General features: G+C 44.5%; 1 protein-coding gene across 9 annotated transcripts in view; it reads left to right on the plus strand.

Moving 5' to 3' along the window:
• The window catches only part of Patj (PATJ crumbs cell polarity complex component), a 314,603-nt gene that overhangs the window by 231,607 nt on the left and 63,617 nt on the right, over nt 1–19,379 (plus strand). For 8 of the 9 annotated variants that reach the window (XM_075944778.1, XM_075944774.1, XM_075944777.1 and 5 more), the window contains 2 exons: nt 12,803–12,877; nt 16,198–16,315. In XM_075944778.1, coding sequence (XP_075800893.1) covers nt 12,803–12,877; nt 16,198–16,315 — 193 coding nt within the window. The remainder of the gene's footprint in view (nt 1–12,802; nt 12,878–16,197; nt 16,316–19,379) is intronic. The other variant, XM_075944775.1, reaches the window with a different exon arrangement.

The following is a 19,379-nucleotide window of genomic DNA, read 5'->3' on the forward strand; positions in this document are numbered from 1 at the left end:
ACATACCTGTAGGCAAAACAAAAAAATAAAATTAAATAAAGAACTGAAATTTACACATAATACATTTTACACTGATGATTAAAGCTATGAATAGACAAACAGATATTTCACAAAATGAAATAAACTAAAATGTATCCAAAGCCAACCTGTGCTAGGCATGTCCACAGCGGCTGCCTTGTTGAACCCCGAGGGGCATGTGGTACTGGCTGCTGAGGAGCTGCACTTAACAGGGGGCAGTCTCTTCTGTGAGACTTCACAGTACAGTCCTGTACTGTGTTGATCATATAGGTGACCTTACCCCGCCCCCCTGTCTTTTATGTACCTTGGTGTTATGCCTACATGTATGTCTGTGTGAAGTATCAGATCCCCTGGAACACGAGTTACAGACAGTTGTGAGCTGCCATGTGGGTGCTGGGAATTGGACCCTGGTCCTCTAGAAGAGCAGTCTGAACCATCTCTCCAGCCCTGGATGACTTTTCTTAAAGTGAAAGAAATATCAGGGATCTCTTTACATGTATGCAGGGAGCCCAGTGGTGAGCAGGACTTCAGACCTTCGTTGTTTGGTTAGACAAGGCCTCCCTAGGGACTCCAGGCTAGCTTCAGACAGATGAGCCCCCTGCCTTAGCCGTACAAGTGCATGGCATACACTACCATGCCTGGCTGTGTTTTTAAAGAGCTTGAGGTGCACAGGTGCTCTCACACTAGGCTCCCATGTTTAGAAGCTTGTTGGTTAGGAGGGAAGGAAGGAGTAAAATGGGGCGGGGCTCACTGCTTTCTTATAACTGACCTCCTGTTGGCTGCTGCCTTGAATCTCTATCCATGTCTGGGCCCCTAATTTTCTGCTTTCCTATAAAGCCAATATACCTTTTCTCTCTTCTTGGCCATTCTCCTTGCTATTACAGTTACCAAAACAAAATGATTCTAAGCAACCAGCTCACAGCAAATAATAAAGAGATAACTAAAGTAAACAATGGGAGAGAATGCTAGTATTTCTCCAGGGATATAAAATAATTGGTAAATATGTTCAGGATTCTTTACCACTAGAGAATGGCGCCACTGTGAGACGTGGCTTCATGTATCAGTCACAGTGATGTGTGGCTTTGCAGCTAGTAGAACGGCTATAATCAACACAGCAGATAATGGCAGCCGCTGTGGTCTGGAGGAGCTGGAACCCACTCATTAATCCCTGGCAGGATTCCAAAGGGGGGTGACAGATTCTAGGAATCTGCTACTGAAGGTAAACAGATACCAACTCCTATGGTAGCTGTGTTTCAATTATATTGAAATTTCTACTTTGATCGAGCTAAGAACTAAAAGTACTTGGTACTCACAGGTCATATGAATGAGGGCCTCATCTAGGGACATCTGAATTGAGATTTGAAGAAGCTTTCGATATATTCTCTCTTAGTCTCTATATGGGGATTAGTTCCCAGGCCCTCAAGATACCAAATCTTTGATATAATGGTCAAATCCCTTATATAAAATGGTGAGGTGGTTTGCTATAATCTGTACATATTCTCCTCTTTAAGACATTTGATTTCCTATAATACCTAATATAGTATAAGTTGTACTTATACTGTTGTATATTATAGTTGTAATATGTTGCTTCTAGAATAATCAAGAAAGTAATCTATATGTGTTCAGTGCAGATGCAGGTTTGTTTCTGGTGTGTGGGTGTTTGGTATTGTCCATTGTGGTGGTTGAATTGTAAATAGAGCCTGTTTTAAATAAGCAAAAAAGGCTGACTGTGGTTGGGAATGGAGCTGAAAAGAAACAAAGGAGGGACTGGAGAAGTGGTTTAGCAATTAAGAGCACACACTGCTCTTATAGTTCCCTGAACCCATATTAGGTGGTTCCAGGAAATCCAATGTTTCTACCTTGTATAGGCACCTGCACTCATGTGCATATACCCCCCCACAGATACATGCATACATGTAATTTAAAAATAAATAAACTCTAGAGCGGGGGAATTCTTAACAGTTTTAGACCCTTGGGTAGTTAGTGAACTGAAAGTGTCCAGCTGGTAAGATGGAAGCAGTTGAGAAGTCAGTGAAAGCCAGGTCACATTACGGAGGTGATCACTGAGCTGACAGCAAGAGGCAGCCTCAGAGGGCTGCAGGGGCTGGCCACAAGTTGCTTGTATCTGCTATGTGGAGATCAGACAGACCAGAGTGGACAGACCAGGTAGGAGTCAATGACAGGCCAGGTAGGAGTCAGTGGCAGCAATGGCAGTGTGCAACGTACAGTGGCCAACACAGCATATTCTCCAGAACACTGTGGAGACCATGCCCAGCAAATGTGCTTGCCAGCAGCAAGTCTGGCATGTTCCCACGAACTTCCACAGAGGTGGCAATAAAAAGACTCACCTTTCTTGGTGCCTTGTGCCAAGTCCTTTTCTGTGCCTACTCTTTAAAGCCCTCCTCCACTGGTTTAGGGTGATGGAAGTGCACTTCCTCATCCTAAAGCTTGGCCAATATCCCAGGGTCCCCCTGCTCAAAAAGGCCCCGACAGATACGTCCTGCATTCCCTGTTTTGTGAAACTACATAGCAACAATGCAGGTGTGTGTCAAGTGACACCTGGCATTCAAACCTGGTTCACATAAAGCAGCAGCCTCCATAACATTTCTCACAGTTTTTAGAAGTTGCTTTGGGTTTTTGTTTTATTTAATTTTTTCATGCTGTCAATGGCATTTGTTGCTACTATAATCTGACTCTTAGCGCAAGAACATAGAAGTGTAAGAAATCTAGATAGCAAGGTGGCCTACATCCTGGAGGTGATTTTAGAATTTATAGAGGATCAAGCTGCCAGGGGAAGCATGCACTGTTTCTGGAATTAACTTTCAACTGACCTAGACAATCTGTGGCATTAAACTCAAATGGAAGCCAGCAGCTTATCTTACCACTCCAGGGCTCCATCCGCTGGACTGCCTGATCTTAGGAGTACCCTTGCTCCCTGCCTTGAAATGCCTGCTCCATAGAAGACCTGCAAACACACTTCAGGGAAGATCAGGTTCTCTTATGTTAAATAGTGCATGTATGGCAAGATTTCCTGGTGTGACTGCTTTTGCAAATGTAAGGACTGTCCGGTACAACTCAAGAGCCTGAGTCTATAAAGACCTGAATCTTCCTCTGCCAGCCACTGGCTCTGAAAAGGCTCACACTGCCCATCTCTGGCTTCTCCTCCAAGCCTGGCTTTTTGCTGCCGCTTTGTTGGGATTGAATAGGACTCTGTACATGAGAACTCGCCAGCAGTTGCCTGAGGCAAGGCTTAGTCAACAGCAGCACCTATCCCTAGCACCAGACTCTGCCTAGGTGAACTCCAAGGGCTCTGAAGCCCTCATTTGTCAGCGCACATTTTCTTAGAAGCTGCAGTGTGACTGACTCAAAGGAGTGAAAACACATAAAACACAGTTCAGATTCAGGGTTACAACTTGATACAAAACAGAGCTCACACAGGCGCCAGGGGCCTGACCACCCAGCAGATGTCTTTCCTTCAGCCAGCACAACGGTCCTAAGAGGGTCAAGTCAAGTTTAATACATAGGATCTTTTAGTTTTTTAATACATAATTTTATAAATTCAAGAATTTCATAGTGTGTTTATTGTGACTGTACTCACCCTCAACTCCACCCACTAACTGTCCCCAGATTCATCCCCACCTCCCTACTGCCAGCTTAATTTCTCCTCTCTGCTGTTGTACCTTCCTCACAGTGGCTACCCTTTAAACTATTATCAGCCGGCTACTAAGGCTGGAACCTGGGAGGAAGTTTGTTTCCCCAGACAATGGATCTGTTACTGCACTGAAGGCAGCTTTAACTAAATCCTTATCGTCTAATAAAACTTCAGACTCAAAGGCTAGGGTGAAAACCTGCAGGCTCAGAGAGTTAGAGTAACAACTGGCTAACCTTCTCTCTTAGCGGGCATCCCAGGAAGCCGCTCACCTTCCACAATGCCCCAACTAAAAAAAACTCATGCTATGTTTCTCCTAGCTACTTCCTGTCAACTAGTTGCTAACCCTGCCTCCCTAGCCTAGGTTAATTTTATTTAATGCAAATGCAACACATCTATACATAGTTAAACAAATGTAGCATAAGAAAAGTTAACACATCTTTGGCTAGTTACGCAAATATTCCACGACACCCCACTTCTAACTAACCTGTCAACTCCAGTTTGTGTGTGGCCATCCAGTGGAGTGTGGTTGACCTACCAGAGCCCAGACCCTTAAATAACACTGGCTCTCCCTCCCCCAGCAGCCATCGCTGTCCATAGCCCCATAACTAGGGCCAGAGGCTCATCTGCATAGGACACTTTATACACAAATTCCAGCTCCCAGTTTGTCTGCCCATCAGTGTGTGCTGCCAGTTGGTGTAGCCCCTGCAGTCTCACCGCTCTCTTAACCCTTCACTTGCCTCGTTTGTCCCCAGCATTATCTACAGTAAGGATTCCAGAACCTTCTGTATCTGACTTATTGATGCTGACGCCTAAAGACAGTGGTTCTTAGAGATGGTGTTGAGTCAGGAGGAGCAGAAGTCAGTTTTTCAGATCACACGTAACCTGTGAGGGGGAACACCATGATGGGCACTGCCAGACTTCACAGCCCAGTGAAGCATTTTCTGCCCACAGTTGCTAGGAAACAGGAGGAGTGACCACTCCTCATATCCACTGTATCCTGTCTAAATCCTTCATTTTATATGTCCTTTTTTGATGATAACACCTGACCTCACACTCATAATCATCCCTGGCTTACAAGGCTCCAGATTCATGTGCTACACCCTAACATTACTTTATGTGGTGGAGCTACACCCTAACATTACTTTATGTGGTGGGGTGCACATGTGGGGGACGGGAGCCTGACAGCAACCTCGAGTCTCTTCCTCGGGCACCATCTCCCTCGGGTTTTCCAGGCATTCTCTCACTGGCCCTGAGAGTCCCTTGTCAGCTCGCCCCTGGGATCCACCAATCCCTGCCTCCCCAGCACTGGGATGTGCGCCCCTGTGCCCAGTTTTTATGTAGGGTCTGGGTATCGACAGCAAACGCACTACAAGCACCTCATACACCGAGTTATATCCGTGCCCTCCACCTGGTATCACTTCAGTCCCTCTTGCCCAGCTGGAAAACCAGCTGCATCCCCAAAGATCATTTTAAAACCTTCACAGCCTGTTGAAATGTGAGACAAGTCCTCTTTGTCTCATGTGGCGTCCTTGGATTAAAGAGAGCACTGCACACGGTTAGATAAACACAGGGAAAACAGAAAAGGTTGCCTGTGGTTTAAACCTGATCCATGGCAGGTTGAGGTGGCTAACTTTAAAAAAGGAAGGGGGTAGTGAACTGAGGGGAGAGAAATGTGCTAGATGATACTGTGGTCACTTTGGAATTGTTTTTAGGGCAGTGATGTAGCTTTTAGTTTTTGACGTCGCTTATCAAGCGTGGCTACTGCACTTGATTAAAATTCTTTCCTGATCTTCTCTGCACTGACACTCAACTGTAAACATAGTCCTAAGTGATTGTCTAGTGCTTGTAGGCTTGTTGGAATTCACTTCCTGGCTGGTGCTTCCAACAGTGTGACTGTGCACATCCTCACTCCAGCAAGGGTCTGGTGATTCTCTGTGAGAACAGGGAACTGGCTGAGCCAGCACTGGCCCCTCTCTGTGACAGCGTACAAACTGCCCATGTGGAGTTCAAGTGCATGCAAATATGTGGCATTTTTCACAGCTCATTGTTCTTTATGTCACCATCTCAGAGACAGCTTGGGATTTGCTCAGATGATAAATTTCCCTTTGCAAGTCGTAAAAACGACAGTGAACTTCTAATCAAATCGGCTTCATAGCCATGCAAAGAAAACCCTTTGGCTTTTTCATCCATCCCCTTCCCTCTTGTATAATAATGAAAACCAGAGAGACAGAAGAGCAGCAAGGAAGACAACCTCATGAATGCCAAGATGGAAGGGGGACACATTTTAGCACGGGTTCACACCTCTTGCTCACCTCTACCCCATGTCACCCCACCCCACCCCTACTGCCTGTTACTGGCCCACTGAGGAGACTTAACTTAAACTTGTGCTTGCCTGGGAAGGAATCACTTGTTAGCAACATTTTTTTCTAGATGGGGAGAAGAATGCTACAGTTGTAATTCCCAGTGGTCAACTATCACAGACTAAGATGACAGGAGAGGCACACAGAACTCATGCTGTCTTGCCCTCACTAGGGGCTTTCAGGGTCCTGGGCTTCTTGGAAAGCAGCACTGCTCAGTGCTGGCCTGTGGGAGAATTAGCTTCCTGGAGACACCTTGCTTGCTGGTGTAATATTAAGGCTCTGGAAGCTAAGACTTGTGGAGGCTGTGATGTCTTTCAAAGGAAGCTGTAAATCCGCAGACTCTTTCAGGTATAAATCAGTTGTCTAAAGACCTGTATGTCCTGAACATATTGCTGACCATAGTGCCCATGGCGCAGTCTACCCAGGAACTGCCAGAGCTGCTGAGAGCAGCGGCAGCTAAGGTTTGCGGCACTCACTGTGTTCTCTGAAAGAATCATTCTAATCCATACGGGGGGGGGGGGGGGAATGGTAGCATTTAGTCTAATATTAACCCATGTTTCACATGAGATTAACCCTATGAACATATTTTATAGATAAAGATGAGGTATAGAGATAAGTGTCACAGATAGGATTTGAATATAACTTTAAAGAAGCAATTATTAGAGCTGGAGATATGGAACAGTGTGTTAGTGCTTGCTCTGCCAACATGGGGCCCTAAATTCAAATCTCATGGGAAGAAGAGAAGGAAAATCCCAGAAATTCTTAGGCTAGCTAGCCTGGCATATGCACTGACAAATAGACCCTATCTCAAATAAACATGAGATTGACCTCTGACCTCTGTGTGCATATTCAGGTAGACACACATCACACATGTTCACGAATATACATATACACTTACATACAGATTTGAAGAAGGGATCAATTCTCATACACAGGTACTCCCAGCTACTTGAGAACCTGAGAATTTGACCTTCTAACACATCCAAACCCCACCTCCACATATTATTGATGTTATAAATATTAAAAGGACAGTTGGGGTTCATTCTCTAACAGCCTGGGACAGTTGGTGTGAAAGACGTTTACTCCTTTGTGTTTTGGTGACAACACAGATGCAGACATCTGGCTAAGCATCTTCATTCTTGTGTTGTTGGGAGTGTTGCTGCCACCCTGCGAGTTGTCACTTCCTTAACTTTAGCTGAACCAGGAGAGGAAACACGTTTCCACAGAAATTACGATTCCATGAAAGATCCGGAAGTGGTGGGGAAGACTGGTCTCTTCAGTATGCAAACTCATTCCAGAATGTAAAGGATTCCTTTTGGGTTGAGTCCATAGACATTTGTCACTGAGCTGTGTTTCTGACTTATGAAAATGAATATGTGGGCTAGGGATAGTTTCTCTCAAGTTTGTTTAACCAGCTTTTAAAAGAAAAGTTTGGGTGCTGTGGGAGTCTTTAGTGACTTTAATTAGCCAAAAGCAGAAATTTACTTAAAGGCTTCAGATGTTGTCCACTCCACCTGTAGTCACTGCAGGGACAGAATTATCACTCAACTCAGGAGCAGTTGGTGCCAGAAGTGTCTCAGCTGTTCTATTAGCCAGACCCCCACCCCCAGCAGGGTGTGCACGTCACTTCTAGAGCTAAGCCTCTGCCAGAACAGAGCTGATGCCTCTCCCTTGAGTCACTGGAAGCGGAAGTCTTCTGTTCTCGGTTCATCTCAGTGTCTACCCTTAGGCCATTACTGTGTCCAGAAAAGGTGCACTTCATTACAGGAGTGTGGTGATTTGAATGAGAAAGGTGGCCATGAGCTCATGTGTTTGAATGTTTGCTACCTATTTGGTGGAACTATTTGGAGGTGTGGCCTTGTTGGAGGAGGTGTGCCATGCGGAGTAGGCTTTGAGGTTTCAAAAGTCCACACTATTTTCAGTTAGCACTCTCAATGTCTCTCTCCCCCCTCTTCTCTTGCTGTTTCTCTCATGCTGTCTCTGTCTGTCTGTCTGTCTGTCTGTCTCCCTACTTGTGGATAAAATTTTAGGTCTTAGTTACTGCTCTAGTACCATGCCTTCCTAAGCACTGCCAAGCTCCATGCCATGGTGGTTATAGACCCAACCTCAGACACTATAAGCAAGCCCCAATAAACTTCATTCTAGAAATTGCCTAGGTCACAACAATGGAAAAGGAGTCAGTCCGCTTTGAGGATTACATGCAGGCCCATTTCTCATCGTAACTGTCACCTAGGAGAATCCAGTTTTTAAAAACTAACCCTGAAGTTCCATCTGCTGATACATCTGATTTTGTTGCACAAAACAGTGTCCATAGGAGCTCCTATGCTGTGCTGAGGCTTTCGGCGCCCACCAAATATGCTGTGTCCATTTGTTTCAGGAGCTAAGATGCAAAGTCATCATCTTAAAATAGAGCTCCATTGTACAGTGGCTGGAAGGTGAGCAAGTTCTAAGCCTGTGTGCAGGGGCCAAGAAGTGCCTCTGTTTTGTTTCCAATCTCAGATTAGAATTAACAAATGCAACTTGTTCTGACCTGATATCAAATCTAAGTTCAGAATCCCTCCGCAGGACTGACCAAGGACCATCTGGCAAAAAGTGCAGTCTCTTTCTCACATGCTTCGTGCTTTGGTTAAGAGCGGGGCTGTGTCTGGGTTGGGTTCTGGCTTGGTAATACTTTGTCATCCCTGTATCTCAGTTACTCAAACTCTAAAAACGATGATTGGGCTTTGATTTTGGTTCATCTTAGACAGTGTCTCCTATATCCCAGGCTGGCCATCAGCTCACTGTCTAGCAATGGATGACCTTAAACTCTTTGTGACCCTTCTACGGTACTGGGATTGAAGGTGTGCACCCCCACAGGCAGTCTAAAACAGGAAACCATATCTAACACAAAAGTCCATTGTGCACATTAACAAATGTGTAGCATGACTACCTCCGTAACTGGTAGATAGTCAATAGTCTCTTGTCATAGTTGGCACTGCCCCTTATACACAGCCCCATCCTCTCAGCCAGTTGAAGATAGTCCGTATAAGAAGGTGGTGTGCTGAGCCACACATCCTATTTCATCATTCCATCCTGTTGCATTTTTAACCTTGAGACACCCGCCACCCAGACCCGTGCTGTATCATTCCCTTGTAAGTAATCATTTCTGTAATCATCCTTCCAACATGTAGGAAAAGGTGGTGAGCCCTGGGCTCCTCTGCTCTCACATCATCCTGCTGTCTAATCAGATGTGGGGCTCAGGCTTGGCCAACAGCCCCTTTTCTGGTAGCTTGTTGCTACTTTCCTACTGTTGAAAGGGAAAGGAGGGGAACCGGACCTTTCTAAACACTCCTGCTAATTAGAATCAAACCAGTCGAAACCCATATTTTTCTGCCCCCCCCCCTTGCAAATGGTAAATATCAGGGGGCCGCAAGGTAGCTCAACTGGTATAAGTACCTGCTACCCAGCCTGATGACCTGAGTTTCATCCCTTGACTTAATAGAAAGAACCAACTCCCACAAGTTGTCCTCTGACGCAAGTGCACATGCTCAAACACACGCACACGCACAGATAAATGTAAAAACAGTTTAAGAAAAAGGAAAAACAAAGTTATTAGTTGTCCTGACCAATATATAAATTACAGTTTTTGACCCATAGCTAATGTTAGAAACAAGTTTGGGTTGCGAAGAAAGAGACCAGCTTCTGACCAAAGTGTCTATACAAGGCAACACTCTTGATCAAGAGGATGCATTCAAATACTGAGTGACTCACAGAAACAGGAAATGCACTGATGTTTTATTCTAACTCAGGGGGTGGCTGTGTCTTTTCCCCACTGGCTGGAACTGACTTCATGGTCTATTCATTTGGCTAGTCTGACAATAATTCCCACACAGGAAGTGAGAAGAAGGGGAAAGGGCTGCATACCTTCAAATTCCTAGACTGGAACTGTGGCCTGTGGGTAAGCAAAGGTTTACTGGGTGGGAAGCGTTAGAATATTTGCATTAAAGTCTTACAAGGTGGGAAAGAAAGATTAATTCCTTGTTCTAAGCACAAATTGTATAGTATTTGATAGAAAAGAGTCATATTTTATATCTCTAACACTGGAGAAGACATCCTCATTGTCCCTCACAAGTTGACTGTGGGTGGTTAAAGCAGGTTTGCAGTGTCAAAGTGACAGAGAAGGACTTGCTTTTTGATGGACATCATGGTTCCTGTTTATAATACAGCCTGGGCTTTACTCCGCAAAATTCCCACTAGTGTTATTGACCTCACCACCCTCTCTCACCTGTGAAGGCCATACAGTGGAGGCCACAGGTCACAAATTCACTGTATATCCTGGGTGGCCTGCCTGAAATTTACCTAAGTGCTTTTAAATTCAAATTCTTAATTATTGATGCATTTAGTACTCATTTAGTAGTCATGTTTTATTCTCACAAATATTAAAGAAAAACCTTTTAGAGAAAGAGAGAGAGAGAGAGAGAGAGAGAGAGAGCTTATCTCAGAAACACAGGGACAGGGCAGGGGAGGGGAAATACAGAGAACTGATCATACTGTTTGAAAGGCACTACCCAAGGGCTCATGGAAGAATTATAAATTCATCTTATATCAGACAATCTATTTTATAGCAAAGTGTAGTGAATTGGGTGAAATGGACTCTAGGAACTTTTTCCCGTAAGTGAATGGAAGTGATCTAAATGAGCAAAATTCATGCGGCCCTAAAACGTAAGGGACTAAGGGTAGTTCCTATCATATGGAAGACCTAGGTGCCAGTCTCCAAATCCTTGCTGGGCCTCAGTCTCTTGGGCTGTAAACCAGTGAGAACGGATGGCACAGGATGAGTCTGTAACCTGATTTATATTCTGCCTTATTTGACTTCAGGTGTGATAGGGGCTGTGGAAGAATGGGTGCAGGGTTCCTTTGCAGATCACTGACTGGTTCCTATAGCCTGATGGTGCAGTTGGGAGCATGAAACCAGCATCTTTTAGTTCCCTTACTGTCACTGTGAATGTCTTTAGTGGATGTGCATATTTGCTAGGTTGTAGCAGCTTAAATGAAGGCAGACAGAAATTGTAATAATATATACAGCTTTAATTGGGAAAGAGACTTACAGAACCAGAGGTTCCAGTGGAGAACAGGAAAGCAGAAGGGGCGGGGGAGAGCACACAAGCAATATTTATTAGTAAAAAAATATCCTCAGGCGACCCCGCCCTACAAACAAGGTGATTGGCTGGGGCTACCCCTACACTAGGTACCTTGAGAAATCCATTTGTGGGTTCCTCTGTTCAGTCTTTTCAACATCTGTTAACCCCAGAGATGTGAGGAGAAAGACCACCAACCCAAGTCATCATGGCCCATTAACCAAAGCAAGCTTTTTTTTTTTATTATTCTTGTGAACAAGCTGCCTCCACCCAAGGCTGAGTTCTAAAGGGCAGCATTGGATATGGGCAAGATAAGAATTTTTATAGCTCAGGGGTAGGTGGTTTCCAAAGGGAGATTTGTCTTTCTTTTAAAGATGACTTTCAAGCCCTAGATGGAGGCAGGCTGGTTAATCACATCCCCATAGTGAGATTACCCCCAGAAGAGAGAGAGAGAGAGAGAGAGAGAGAGAGAGAGAGAGAGAGAGAGAGAGAGAGAGAGAGAGAGAACAAAAGAAATAAAAGGAGGACATGGCTGCTCCTAAGAGGTAGGATTTTTTTTTTTTAATCATTGATGTAAAGGAAAGCACAGGCAGAGACATAGACACATCTGAGAGAGTTAGAGAGTAAACTTGACCAGCAGATTGAGCCAGGCTATGCTGAGGAGAGAGGAGAATAAAGGAGGGGAACCAGGAATAGCAACCAAGAGGCAAGAGGCAAAGAGATAAAAAAAAAAGGGGGGGCTGTAAGTAGCAATGTCTGAGTTCTATAGGGAAGAACATCTGGGGAAAGGTCAGTTTCTGGGCTGGAGAAGAGTATGTGTTGGGGGTGTGGGGGAGTGCTAGTCAAGACAAAGCTGTTCTGGGTTGGGACTGAGGGTGCTGGGAGAACCTGGCAGCCAGCACCAGATTTGATATGTTAATAGGGCACCAGGTTTGAAACCTAACACCCCACCCACACCCATTTATAAATTATGCAGGGAATTAAGGTTGGGAGAGTCAAATACAGACTCAGATTTGCTTGAGTCAAACAGCTAGGATTGCAAACTCCTAACATTGCATGGCACAGGCCATCCTGTTCTCATTTCCTGGTCCCCAGTGCAGCACAGCGCCCCTGAGTGCCAGAGTAAACACACCCAAATCAACATCTCTTTAGTCTCTTTGTGGCCTTGTCCAAGCCAAGTTGCGGGAGCTCATGCCTTAACCTAAACCATCAGATGATGCTTTAGCCATGAATCCAGCTACACAAAGAATGAAACACGTGGAGACAGACACACACACACTCTAGCCAGCATTTCAGTTGACACGCCTGTGTGTCAGTCTGAAAACTAACTTACTTTTCTTTCCCACAGTGTCTCTATTGGGTGTGCTCTTAGCCTCTAGATAAGCATCTTAAAGGCGGAAGTGGGGAATCTAATATCAGGAATTGAACCCTGGAACTGATTTAAAATTCAGCATCACACAGATCTAGGAAAGCTATGTAATAGAGAAGGAAAGACCACCGAAAATATCTGAGAGGCTAGCCTGAGCTCACTTATGCAGGTTCTTCCAGGTTGGGGATGGAGATTGTGTAAGTGCTTGAGACCAAAGCCCAGGGGGCTCCAGAGGTGTAATTGAGACCTATGATGCTGCTAACTGATTGTATCTTTGACACTTCAGGAAGATCTGTCAGAGGTGGTTGAGCACAACACGGTGGCAGAGCAACAGACGGCATTGGAGTCACCTGACAGTGTGGTAATTTGTTTGGGATTTACTCTATTGGGGTAGTGTGTTGTGTGAACTGCATTCCACAAGAAAAGGAGATGATTATAAAGTCAAATCTGTTCTTACCGGCAGAAGGTTAAGGTGTCTTAAAGCCTGGTGTCAATGCACAATTAATGTCACTGATCACACTCAGGTATGGAGAAGTGTCCTTTCTCCACCATTCTGTTCTGGTAGCCTACCCAGGTATTTAAGACCCGCTTGAGCTGGCAAGATGGATCAGCAGGTAAAGGTGCTCATTGCCAAACCTGATGACCTCATTTGAATCGCTGAGATTCACCTGGTAGAGAGAGAAAACTGACTCCCAAAAGTGGTCCTCTGACCTCCACAGCCAATCCACAGCACACACACAAATATTTTCAAAGACATCCTTTTGCAGTTAAAATTTAAGACTGCCCTATCTTATACAGTGCCATAAATAAAATTTTCAGATGGAAGAATTTGCAGTTTAATACAGATATAACTACAATAACTTTAGTGTTCCTCAAATTTTGAATTTTATTTTTCTTTACAAGCTAGAGGTCTGAGGACATCACTGGATGGAAGAGTTAATACCTTGTATGTGCCAGGTCCTAAAGCTTATGAACTGTTTGGTTGGTTACTTAGGGGTTTTTTTGGGGGGAGGAGCAGTGGATAGGGCCCTATGTAGCCCAGGTTTGCCTTAAATTCATGTAGCCATAGCTGACTGTGAACTCCTGCCTCCTCCCCTCAAGTCTGAGATGTCTGCCCTGAGCCCCACACCCAGCAAGCTATCAGCTTGTGTCTATGAAATGTTCACTGTTTTTAATTTTTTTCCTCTTTTTAAAATCCTGGTTTTTATTTCTATGTACTAGTTTATGCTTTAAGAACTGTTTTCATTTTTAACTACGTATACTTGAAAGTGTCTGTATATGAGTATGTATACATGCCCTAGTTAGGGTCACTATTGCTGTGATGAAACACTACTAGGGAGGAGAGGGTTTATCTTGCTTTACTCCCATATCACAGTTCATATACAAGAGTATATAGAAAGTATATACTCTGGTTGGTGCATGCCTTTAATCCCAGCACTTGGAAAGCAGAGGCAGGTGGATCTCTGAGTTCAAGACCAGCCTGAACTAGTACCAGGATAGCCTGGGCTAACCAAAGAAACCCTTTCTCTCTCTTGAAACACACCCCTCCCCCCCCCAAAAAAGAAAGAATTTGATATTCCAAACATTTCCAAATAAAATGCCTTTGAAAATTCTCTAAAATTGTATGCTAAACACCTCAATAAAAACAAATGCATGTAGGCCTGGGGTGTCACTTGGTAGTAGAATACTTAGCTAGCGTGTTTGCGGCCGTGGTGTCATCCCTTGCACCTCAGAAAGAGAGCTTTAGAAATGCTGTGGTGCTCTTCCAGAGAGGACCTGGGTTTGACCCACAGCACCCACGTGGTGGCGCACAGTCGTCCATGAGGCCAGGTCCAGGGAATCTGATGCATAAACGTGGAACAGACTACATGCAGACAAAATACCCATGTGCACAAAGTAATAAAATAACTCAAGAAATAACTACATTCAGCTCATCCAAAAATGTTTGCAGTTCAAAACCTACCGCTGCATTACGATGCCAATAGTGCATTTTGCTGCCAGTACTGCCGATGCTGCGGCACTCTGGACACTCACCGGTTCAGGGTGTGCGGCAGCCATCTCTGTAGTTTGATGGAGTTTTAAACCTCCTCTGCCCATTCTTTTCCCTGCTGAAGAACATGCACTGTCCCCTCTGGAAGACGATGGTGCTTTTCCTGGGACTGCAGAAGAGAACGGCCCATGGAGGTGGGCAGCCAAACTAGCTGGCTCTGGTGGACAGGGAATGTTCTGTTTCTGAAGTTTCTGAACCAGAGCTCACCAGTCATGTATGGGGTGGGGGCGGAGGCGGGGGCAGGGCCTTGCTGGAATTAAGTCCTCTTCCACCTTTCCAACCACTTCACAACATGCAGCTGTCCCACTAGCAACGTCCGGAATAGGAGGTCAAGCGCCATCTGCAGTCACAAAGCTTATTAGGGGCTGCAAACTTGAAGTATGTTCTTTGATGTTGTGAAGACTGACCATCTTCCAGAAAGACATTGATAAGTATGAGTCTATGTGACTTTGAAGTTTTTAGAGCCCTGAGTTAAGTAGCTATGAGCCACTGTGCTACCCCCCAGTTTTTTTGTAATAATCCCTCCACACACGCTCTTCTTGTTAGTAATGTGTGAGAGGAAAAGGCGTTTTAAGTAAGGATTCAGTCGGTATTGAAGATGATGATAATCGGCTACTGAGATTGTTCAGCATGCAAGCCCTGTCTGACAAGCTTGTCCACCTGACTTCTTTTCCCAGAACCCACATAAGAAAGCCAGATGCAGTATCTAGTACCTACAGCAAGATGGGGGACAGAGACAGATTGTCTAGAGCTGGCAGACCAGCTGGCCTGGAGCACACGGCACAAAAATGGGAGACACTGCCTGATGTGGGTGGAAGCTGAAAACCGACTCCATAAAGTTTTCCACTTATCTCCAGATATTACACTAACAATAATACATAAAAATTAAATTTTTTTTATAAAAACAAAAACAAAAGAACCGTGACCTAGCTGTTATTTCATGAGTACTCTGATTGGAGCATTCTCTGAGAACTGATTACCAGCCAGGTTCTTCCTCTAACTGGCTCTGTGGTGATACCGTCTAATATGGAGGGATGTTCTTGTGATTGAGGTGTTCACTTAGGTAATAGTGTTTTGAAAACTAGAAAGCACAATACAAATGCACAGTGGTTAAAATTGTCTTAGTTCTTGCATATTGCATGTGCCTCATGCAGAGGAACAGCCTTCCACAGACAGGATCTTGGAGTATTGCGGCTCTGGAGCAGATGTCTCCAGAGTCCAGAGACAGCCTGGCACTTACTGGAATCCAGCAGACAAATCACATCACCACCTCCCCTTTTTATGTGACTCCTGAGAAGGCATGGAGTGCTTCATTCTTCTTAGTTAGTTAATGCTAATATTCATGGGGGTGTTGTCAGCAAAAGCACAAAACTGCAAGTCAATCTAACACATATCCTGCTCCCCCTTTTTTGATCAAGCCTCCCTATAAGTTTCTTAGGAGCAAAGTTAAATGGGAGACAATACAAAAGTCAGCCTAGTTTTCTTTTGCCACCTCCGAGTGAGCACCCTGTTTTCTGAAAACACATTTTTGAAACTCACCATTATTTTGTTAGCAATAATACAGCAATTTTACAGTGTTCTTATTACTTCTCTCCTTCTTGACATTCATGTAAATTTCCTTCCTTTTGTAGGCTGCCTGCCAGATGAAACAACAAGCGTATTCAGCTCAAGCCCCCGTCAGTTCCCAAGAGCTCCCACTGACACCAAGCCCATTGTGTCAGTCTGAAGATGCAGACTTCACAGGCTCTGGTACGACTCATGAACCTTTGGAGAAGACAAATGTCACAATGCTCCGAGAATGAGGCAGGAGGAGGACACTTGGGTCTGTGTCCCTCCTCGACGGCCGTACTTTTGAGCTTGAACACCCCACTTCCTGCACTGTTTCTTATTTCTTTGCTATCTGCATCCCCTAATATTTACTGAATGTAAACACAGATGAGAAAAGGCCCTCCAAAGAAGCATTTGATGAAACTAAAGCCTATAGATTGCCTGCCAATCTCTCCCAGAGACTAAGGTTAAGTCACGGATAATGTCTCCAAAACCATAATGAAGGCTGTTTTTAACACTATGTATTTGATATAAGCCATTGAGGATTTATTTTTCAGTAGAGAAGTTGGTATTCTGAGCCAGGCATGGTGGTGCCTATAATTGCATTTGAGAAACAGAGGTAGGAGGATCAGGAATTTAGGGTCATCCTCAACTACATAGTGAATTCCAGGACATCCTGGGCTCTAGGAAGTCTAGTCTCAAAAAGAAGAAAATGGAAGGAGGCAAGGATAGAATTCATGTTGTAGCTTGAATTATGATGAAGAGTGAGGGTTGAAAGTAGAACTTCAAAGCAAGTGATCAGTATCTCCGCTTTGCTTTTATGCAGTATTTAGCAGTAAAAAGCCAAGGGGTGGGTGTTGGGGGAAGGCCGCTTGTTCATTTCCCAACCACCCTGACTTGAATTAATCACACAGAAACTGTATTATTTGCAATACTGTTTGGCCAATATCTTAAGCATACTTTTAGCTAGCTATTATATCCTATGCTAACCCATCTCCCTTAATATGTGGCTTTGGCTTACTAGGTAAAGTTCCTTCCAGCATCCAGCATCTCTCCAGCAGGGCTACATGGCTTCTCTGTGACTCCGCCTACTCTATCTATATGTCTCTTTCAGCTGGCTTTATTCTGATAAGCCATTGGCCAAAAGCAGCTTCTTTATTAACCAATGGCAATAAAACATATTCACAGCATATATCACTTCCCACATCAGGCGGGGCTGCTGCTGCTGCTGGAAAGGTGGCTCCAAGGTTAAGTGCCTGCTGCTCTTCCAGAAGATGCCCACAGCAGGCAGCTCCCATCCTCCTGTTACCTGAGATCTGACACTTTCTGGTCTCCATGAGCACCTACACTCATTTGCTCTTGCCATGCACGCACATACATATGATTAAAAATAAATAAAATCCCAGTGCTCAGGCAGGGGGATCTCTGTGAGTTGGAGCAGCCTGATCTACATAGTTAGTTCCAGGTCAGCCAGAGCTACCTAACAGACCTCGTCTCAAACAAACAAACAAAAAGGTCCACCAATGATGGATGTATAATCCTGTGCTGACTTGCACTCTTTTTCATAAACGTCACTCTGTAGAAAGTTTAGCACATAGGTATATTTGGTTTTACGTCAAGGTAAATTGATGAATATCATCAGCAAACAAACTACAGATGAAATGTAGCCCACCACCTATTTCTCTTCATCCGGGAGTTAGAGATGGTTTTATATTTTAAAGATTGAAAACAATTGAAAGTCAATTTTATGGAAACTGCATGAAATTTGTACTTTAGATCTCCTTGTTAAGCATCATTGAGCATTGCTTATATATTGTCTGCGGCTGCTTGGCTCTTCTGATGCCATGTGACGGAGTTAAACAGCTCCAGCAGAGACAGTCTGGCCTAAAGTGCCCAAACTTGTAACCTGGCCATGGATACAGACCAGGAGGGTCTGGCTACTGTGCATCATGTATTTGTACAAGGTAATAGCAATTCATGGCCCTATATTTTAAGTTATCAAACAATATTCATCTCTCATCCACATAAAATAAAAATAAATCTTCTCAGACATGGTGGCCCACACCGCTAATCCGAGCACTGAGAGGCAGAGTCGGGTGTATCTATGGGAATCTGAAGCCAGACTGGGCTCCAGATAGAGTTCCAGGACAGAATATCCAGGGCTGTGGAGAGGGACCCTGTCTCGAGACACTAAAAATTAAAAATAGCTCTTATAAAACAACTCAAAAGTGACTTAGGACAATGGGGTGGAGGGATAAAAATGCCATCTCTAGCATCTTCCTGTCTCTCTCTACTCCGGGGACTACAGTAGTCATTCATAGCAGTCAGGTTTCCAGAGCTGCCATGAAGTGCGCCAGTACTGTATGCCATGTTTCTGGTAGGTTAGTGGGAAACAACATGAATTATATAAACTGCAAAAATAGACAGAAAAATCTTTCTAAAATTAAACTTTCTGTTGTTTCTGGGGCTGTATCACTGGATTGCTCATCTTAGCTAGGTCTTTAGATCAGCTCGTCCCCTGTGTACAGCAGTGGTGCTGGGTGAGTCCTGGAGCACCGGGCTGGAGGCTGCACCTCACCCACGCTTGTCCGCTGCTCCCCTGTCCTGCCGAGTAACGCCTACCTCATTCACTCTTGAGCAGTGAGCCAGTTTTACTACATAGGAATCTGCAGTTTAGGTGCCTGAGTCTACTTCCGTATGTTTAAACCCAGCTCCCCTGTGTTATCAAGTCATAATTATTGAATCAAGAACTCCCTGGGCTGGAGAGATGGCTCAGTGGTTAAGAGCACTGCCTGCTCTTCCAAAGGTCCTGAGTTCAATTCCCAGCAACCACATGGGGGCTCACAACCATCTGGAATGAGGTCTGGTGACTTCTTCTGGCCTGCAGGCATACACACAGACAGACTATTATATATATATATATAATAAATAAATAAATATTTTTTAAAAAAAGAGCTCCCACAGGTCCACTTCCTTTGTTTTGTGCTAAAAATCTTCCTCTTCCTTCTTATATCCCCTCCTCTGGAACAGGATGCAGGGAAGGGGAACCCTGTCTTGCTTTTGTAACCCAGGCTGGCCTTGAATTCAAGATGACCCTCCTGCCTAAGTCTCAGGAGTACTAAGATAACAGTACATGTAACATGAACGGGGGCCTGCTTGTTGTTGGGGTTTTTGTCCCACCTGGTACCCCACAACTGTTTAGCCCCAAAGAAAATCACACATAGGTCTCCATAAATTATAAGCTGATTGGCCTATTAGCTCTGGC

The sequence above is a fragment of the Microtus pennsylvanicus genome, chromosome 13 (genome assembly GCF_037038515.1).
Source record: "Microtus pennsylvanicus isolate mMicPen1 chromosome 13, mMicPen1.hap1, whole genome shotgun sequence".
NCBI classification, from domain to species: Eukaryota; Metazoa; Chordata; class Mammalia; order Rodentia; family Cricetidae; genus Microtus; species Microtus pennsylvanicus.